This window comes from Cornus florida, unplaced genomic scaffold, assembly GCF_030987335.1.
Source record: "Cornus florida cultivar Cherokee Brave unplaced genomic scaffold, ASM3098733v1 CherokeeBrave_3.0.0_Hap2_Chr10, whole genome shotgun sequence".
In the NCBI taxonomy this organism is placed as follows: Eukaryota; Viridiplantae; Streptophyta; class Magnoliopsida; order Cornales; family Cornaceae; genus Cornus; species Cornus florida.
In genome coordinates, this window is record NW_026775580.1 from 93,848,974 (window position 1) to 93,857,131 (window position 8,158).

An 8,158-nucleotide genomic window follows, 5' to 3' on the forward strand; every position below is an offset into this window, starting at 1 on the left:
TTAATCTTTTTAAAAATTTTGAAATAAATATCTACCTTTTATATATAAAAGAGTGTATTGTTTCTTCCCTCTTTTCTCTTCCCTCCAACCAAACATAGAAAATATTTATCCATCCCTCCTCTCATTCATCTCCCGCAATCCTTCCCTCCAACCAAACATAGCATAAGAAAAAAGTATAACTCCATTTATTCTTTCTATTAACCATTTCATTCAACTAAATATAAAATAGAAAAGACACCCTCTCTTTTTTAAGGATATCTCATTCATCCCTCACTTATCTATTTTTTTCACCCCTCCAACTAAACGAAGCAGAAGAAAATTTTAAATTGACCAAATAAAATATCTACATAGGTATTGCACATCCTCAGCTCATAATTAATTAGTTATTTGTCCTTAGTCTCAACCGGTTAATGCTATTAAAGTTTGACTACCATCCGACGTGCCTCGGTTGTCCCAATTATAAAATTTAACACCGCGTAAGTACTACATAATTCCTGATAATAAACTTTAATAATGAATTAATTGTTTTAGTTTGTACCGGAACAAAATAAATGTTGTAGTGGTGTCCTTCCCCACTTTTTCTTAACCGCTTTGACGAAACTTCGACACAACAACATTCCCAAAGTATACAAACGTGTTTCAAACCCAATCGTTAACAAAAACCATCAGCTCAATCTATCCCCCAACCCAACCGCGTAAGGGTCAACTCTCATTCCCGAGAAACAAACAGAAAAGTCCCTCATCCACGCCGCGTTCACACTTGCTCACGCGCTTCCTTCCTCCCTACACCAGCATCTATTATATATATATGACCACGTCTGAATTCATCATCTTCATCTCATTCAAGTTCATACTCTTCAGCGTTCACATTTCTATTCAACTCCACTTTATCAAACACTTTATCAAACACTTCCCAATGGAGATCTCTTCCTTCCCATTTCTCGACCAAGAAGATTACTACCCAATTCACAGCTTGTTCCAAGAAATTGATACCGATAATACTAAAAAGCGGCAAAGGACGGACACAGTTGGCGACGACGACGACCAATTATCTAAGAAAACTTCCATAAAAGAAATTCTCACCACATTGTTGTTTTTGGACCAAGAAGAGAAATCCAATTCAGTCCCCGACAACTACTATTTCAATCACAAAATCGAACCCATGAGTGAGAATTACAATCTCTTCCAAGATTTCTCTCATTTGGATGACAACAATCAATTGCCAGAGCCCTCCACCGAAGCAATTGGTGTTTACGCCACCACCGTCGCGTCAGACGGTTCAGCTCAATCGAGCGGCGGCGGTAGCGGTGGTAGTGGCGGAGTTGGGGGTCAGCACCGTCGGTTATGGGTCAAGAACCGATCGAAAGCGTGGTGGGAGCAATGCAACCATCCTGATTTCCCGGAGGAAGAGTTCCGTCGCGCGTTTCGGATGAGCAGAGCGACCTTCGACATGATCTGCAACGAGCTCGATTCCGTTCTCAATAAGAAAGACACGATACTTCGCTTGGCGATTCCGGTTCGACAGCGCGTCGCCGTTTGTATATGGAGGTTAGCCACCGGCGAGCCTCTTCGCCTCGTCTCGAAACGTTTCGGATTAGGCATATCTACTTGTCACAAGCTTGTTCTTGAGGTTTGTTCAGCTATAAAGAGTGTGTTAATGCCCAAATATGTTCAGTGGCCTGATGAGACCAAATTGAAGGACGTCAAGGATGGGTTTGAATCAATCTCTGGAATACCCAATGTGGGTGGGTCAATGTACACCACACATATCCCAATTATAGCGCCAAAAATCAGTGTTGCAGCCTATTTCAATAAGCGACTCACGGAGCGAAATCAGAAGACTTCATACTCAATTACAGTCCAAGGAGTGGTGGATCCGAATGGGGTGTTCACTGATGTTTGCATTGGTTGGCCTGGTTCAATGCCTGATGACAAGGTTTTGGAAAAGTCTGCTCTTAATCAAAGAGCCAATCAAGGGCTTTTGAAGGATGTTTGGGTAGTGGGAAATTCTGGGTACCCTTTGATGGATTGGGTTTTGGTTCCTTACACCCACCAAAACCTGACTTGGACACAGCACGCTTTCAATGAGAAGATTGGTGAGGTTGAGAGGGTGGCGAAGGAGGCGTTTGCGCGGTTGAAAGGGCGGTGGAGTTGCTTGCAGAAGAGAACAGAGGTGAAGCTGCAGGACTTGCCGGTGGTTCTCGGGGCGTGCTGTGTGCTGCACAATATCTGCGAGATGAGAAATGAGGGAATGGAGCCTGAGCTGAGGTTTGAGATCTTTGATGATGAGATAGTCCCGGAGAACAGTGTGAGGTCTGTGAGTTTGATGCAGGCTAGAGATCACATTGCTCACAATCTGTTGCACCATAGCCTTGCAGGCACTACTTTTATTTAGTGTAGTGAAAGAGTGTTTTAGTTTTTGTATCTTGATTATAGTACTGATTTCTAGTTTTTTTTTTGTTTGTATCTTGATTTAGTGATTCTTTTTACATGGCTTGTTTCTGTCATGTTATAGAATAGTTTTATTATAATTTTGTATGGGTTTATATAGAGAATTTATTCACCATATTTATTGGACTGGCGATTGGTCTCTTCATTTCTTTTTTTTGTCTTTTTTTTTTTTTAACAAGGTCAGTCTTCTAACTAATTTGAACATGTTGCAAAGTTGCTATCCTTTCAGTTTATGTCCATACCATTTACTTCTTGTTTGTTATATATATCTATGTATATTTATATGTATGGTGCGCGCTTATTTGATGAGCTTGGTTTTCTTTTGCTGTTGGTTTTTATGGAAAGCTCGCAGGCTGATTTTTGAAGTTGCTCTACGAAATCCTTCATTTGTGGCCTCTAAGGCAGTCCAAAGCTTCTGGGAGTTTTTTGATTCGCAGAAGTGTTGTTTAAATATGCATTTGACTCCTAAACCTTCTGTTTCCCCTCTTTCTTGGTCTCCTCTCCCTTTCAGCATCTTTTTTCCATTCAACCAGCCTTGGGCCGGGGGGGGGGGAGGTATTTTCATAAATTCAGAAGGCTTGGTTCTTCAGGCAGTAGTTTTTAAGCAGTTTTCGGTTTCATCTCCATTGGTGGCTGAAGCATTCGCTTTTAGACTTGCTGTCATGAGCGCTCGGTTTTTGATTTTCGGCACGTCTGGTTTGAATGTGATGCTAAAATCTTGCGGAAGCTTTGCAAGTAGGTTCTTGGTGCCCTTCTATCATCGCTCTATGTATCTATGATATTCACACTGATCTGGACCTCTTCTCGTGAGTTAAGGTGTCCCATGTGCGGCAACAAGGTAATCGAGCAGCCCATGCCCTTGCATCACTCTCTCCTTTGCGCTTGTGTGCTGATTCTGTCATCTCTCAACTTCCGGCGGAGGTGCTTCAGTTGGTGGAGTTGGACTATTGTCTTTTTATCTGTTAGTTTTTAGTGTTTGCCAGGGAAAAATATATATATATATATATATATATATATATATATATAAGAGAAATACTTACAGAACAATAGCAAGTTATTTGATGAAAGGTTACGACCATGTAACACTCCTGTAGTGGCATATGCATATATTTCTAAAATTCTCCTAATGTTTATTTTTGGGACACAAAGACCTCCTCTCATTTGACTGTTAATGGAGCGATGAAAATAATAAAATGTCCTTCATACAATTAAAATAAAATTAGTAAAAAATTCAATTAATGCAAAATAATAAAATGCCTTTCATACAATTAAAATAAAATTAGTAAAAAATTCAATTAATGTAAAATAACTAATATGGCCTTTATTAGACAAATTCAGTTAAAGAAAGACAGTATTTAAATAGTAAATAAAAGTCAGTTAATGTAAAAATTGACTTTAAAAAATCAGTCAAAGAAGGGCATTTTTGATATTTAATACAATTCATTAGTCATATGCAAGTCACATAGTTTGTTAACGATAGTGTTATAACTGTTGACTGCTAAAAAGTTATAGTTTACAATATTTTAAAATTTTAAAAAAAATTATACATTCAAAATAAAAGAGAAGAATATTATTTGCTCAAAAAGTATACACTAATAGTGTTTTATGTGCTTAACCCAATATAAGGAGGACCATGTTGTTAGATGCAAGATTCATTGTCTAAAATCTAAATCAGGTCACAGGAGAATTTATGGAATTTGGATCGGGAAGGAGATTCTGTGCACCCCTCTTGGAATGCTAATGCAACGCGTTATACAGCCGTGCAACGGTTTTATGACAAAATGTTTCACTATAAAATAAAGACGTAATATAGCTGTCACCTAAGCGTAGTAAAATTAGTGTACGGGTGATGTAAAAGCACAGAGCAAACGTGTGGGTGAACAGGTGAACGCTGTTGCATAGGTGACGTAAAAGGACGGGGCAGACCACGGAATGAAACGGCACGGGATAGGTTCCGGTTCCTTAAACATGTGGTGTGGTTTGGTGTTCTTTGTCACTTGATTGATCTAGGTGGCAAAGCGAACTGTTTCTGTTGTAGAAACAAAATGATGGTAGTTTGAACAAACCTGATGGGTAGAAAATGACACCCGCGTACCTTCCCCTGGTATGAACATAAGTTGATTTGTCAAGTCGACTTTTCAATTAAATAATGGTACGGCATGCATGGTCGATGTGGGTATCAAGGGCCCATAGATTGACTCACTTGTGCATTTGACTTTGCAATTATGCGGTTCAATTATTATTAACCCTTCAACTAAGCTACATTGATGGACGAGTATTTTATTGTGTTTGTCGTATATGAGCTTTTGTGAAAATGTTGTCAACATTTCAAACTATCCTTTGTGAGCAACTCTAGGGTGTGTTTGATTATACCGTGTATAAGATTTGAAATTGAAATTGAAAGGTTCAATTTCAATTCTCGCATTTGAAAGTCGCAAAATAATATAAATTTGTAATTATATTATAATCTCAAATATTTTAAAATAAGAGATTGAATCTCATGAAATAAGAAGAAATTTTCAATACTAAAGGTCTCCTCTCTCCATTGCTCCGTCAACACAACACACCAACATTATCGATACCTATCTCGATGGCTGATCCGAACCAACACTTCCATATCAATAGAACAATTCAAACCCTACATCTATAACACCATTGTAGTTTTCATACTCAAGCAAAAAAAAAAAAGTGTTCATACTCTTCCCATTGACGAGGAGCAATGTTGGGTAGCTGTTTTGCTTCCTGTTTTGTAGCTCTTGTACATCAAGGGGAGACCCATCGATTGACTCACCTGTGCATTCCACTTTGCAACTATGAGGTTCAATTATTATTAACTCTTCAACTAAGCTACATTAATAGGTTAGACGAGAATTTTATGAAAATGTTGGCAACATTTCAAACTATCCTTGTAAGCTAGTGTGTTTTGGTACCACGTATTAAAGGTTTCAATTGAAATTGGAAAATCCAATTTCTTTTCCAATTTTAAATCCCATATTTGAATACCACAAAATAATATAAATTTGTAATTGTATTATAATTCCAAACATTAAAAAATAATGGTATTGTACGTTGTTCTTTTTTCTTTGTTTATAAAAATCTCATTTAGGAAAAAAAATGTCTGTGTATGTATATATATATATATATATATATATATATATATATATGTATGTATGTATATGTATGTGTGTATATATGTTAGTTTTGTACAAGCGGGGTATGTCTATTCAAGTGTATGTGCTTGTATATCGTGTATGTAATTTTATATATATATGTATGTATATGTGTGTATATATGTTAGTTTTGTACAAGCGGGGTATGTCTATTCAAGTGTATGTGCTTGTATATCGTGCATGTAATTTTATATACATGTATATACATATGGGGTTTATACTATTTAATTATTTTTTTACTCAATTCTAAATTAATGATTTATCCGAACAATAAAATTGGGATTGAAATTCAATTACACTTGAATTTCAAAGCTTATCCAAACAGTGAATTTAGAACTGGATACATTGGAATTCAATAACATAAATTAAAACTTTTAATGCAATCCCAATCCAATTCTAATTTGGGACAACCAAACATAACCTTAAAGATGTTTCTGAAATGAAAAATGGATTTTGAAAAATGAGTAACAAATCAATTTACACCAACTTCACATCTCATTATATGTGAAATTGCTGAGGTTTTTTTCTATTTTTTATATCAAACCAACCTCTTAATTTTGTTCTGGTCGAATTTCTCATTCTTTGTTATCAGTTCCGTTGCTCTAACTAATTGTCTACCTTTTTAAGTGTGATTTTTATGTTATATACTACAATGCCTAAGGGCATTTCAGTAGATTCTTCTTTTATATCAATCAAAATTCCTTCCCAAATTGTACAAGCTTCTTTCAAATAATCCAAAGCATACAACTTTCTGAATGTAGAAGATATTTTATATATATATATATATATATATATATATATATCATATAATGTAGACACTTTCTAAGTTGCCTCTTGAGTTCCAGTTCTCATAGCATTGCAGCTACACAGACGATCTTGACAGTCAATTTCACGTGTGACAAATTAGTTCATGTCTTCATGGTATCAATCTAGAATAGCTCTATATTTTCATGATTCAGCACAAATTAGTGAGATGACATTATGAATCTATGAGATTTCTGCTTTCAACCAACAAATTAAGGACAGCTGTTTTCATCAACTCAGGTAGCTTCCTAATTGTAGCTTCCTTTTGGGATTATTGGCATTGGAATTTCATTGTAGCACAAAAAAAGGTCTGGTTTAAGACTTCTCCAAGGATCATTGCAACAACATGCTCATCATATGTTTCTTTTTAGTGCTAATGTACTAGTTGCAAGATTCTGTTCGGGGACTAAGGAATTTTTTCTTTTGAAATTACCATGATTAATTTTATAGGTATGATTACACTTATCTGTTTTGTAGATTGTCTAAATAATATGGACCTCCCTTATTATTTGAAGGAAAATGATATTTTTGACAACTTTCTAATAGAGATAAAAACCGACTTTCACGTGTCAGTACACTAATCGCAATACCAAGCCTCATGTGGCATATTAAATGCAATAGATCATGTGGCATATTAAATGCAATAGATTTTTTCAGACAAAATTACCTTTTTCTCTTCGTTTCCTTTGATGCTCTTTCTGTTGTGCTACGTTTGGTGTGCAGGAATGGAATGGAATACACATTCCATCCATTCCTTTATTTGGTATGCAATTTAAAGTAGGAATGGTCTTCCATTAGAATGAAAATTCATTCCACAACTAAATCTATGCAATGGCCATTCCATTCCCAAGTAAACTTTTTTAAAAAAATCAACTTCCCAAAAAAACCTCGTGTTCCAAGTCCAAAAACCACCACCACTACCTTCTACCACAACCACCTCCTCCTTTCACCACCGACTTCCACCACTACCGCCGCCTTCCGCCGCCACCGACTTTCACCATCGCCCACCGCTTTCCACCACCACCACTGCCACTTCCTTTCACCATCGACACCGCCTTCCTTTGCCGCAAACACCACCACCACCACCTTTCATCACCTTCTACCACCGCTACCGCCATCGCCTTTCACCATAACCACCACCTTCCACCAACACCGCCGCCACGGCCTTTCACCACCGCTACCTTCCACCACCGCCACTACCTTTCTCCACCACCACCACATTTCAGCACCGGTACCACCTTCCACCACTACCGCCGCCGCCGCCAGCGCCAGCGCCGCCACCTTCCACCACTGCCACCACCTTCTACCATCACAAGCGCCACAGCCTTCCACCACCGTCACTGCCTTCCACCACCACCGCCTCCACCTTTCACCACCACCACCGCTACCGCCTTCCACCACCACCACCACCGTCACCTCTTTCCACCACCACCACCACCTTTCATCATCACCACACTACTGCCACCGCCTTCCAACACCACCACTACCTTCTACCACAACCACTACCGCCTTCCAACACCACCAACTACACCACTACCGCTTTCCATCGTCACCACCATCCACCACTGCCACTGCCACCGCCACCATTTATTTTTAAAAAATTATAGAAGTATGTCATTTTGTTCTTTTAATTTATTTGTAACTAATAGGGATATTTTGGAGAACGCAATTAGAAATTTATTCCATTCTAAATTTTAAATTGGTCCAATCAAACACTAGAATAGTTATTGTCA

At 37.9% G+C, this 8,158-nt stretch overlaps 1 protein-coding gene across 1 annotated transcript; it reads left to right on the forward strand.

Moving 5' to 3' along the window:
• Nucleotides 1–670: 670 nt before the first annotated feature.
• Nucleotides 671–2,578, forward strand: LOC132275954 (protein ALP1-like). Its single transcript, XM_059777170.1, has one exon. The coding sequence runs from the start codon at nucleotides 809–811 to the stop codon at nucleotides 2,393–2,395; it is 1,587 nt and encodes a 528-aa protein (XP_059633153.1). The 5' UTR covers nucleotides 671–808; the 3' UTR covers nucleotides 2,396–2,578.
• The last annotated feature ends 5,580 nt before the right edge of the window (nucleotides 2,579–8,158 follow it).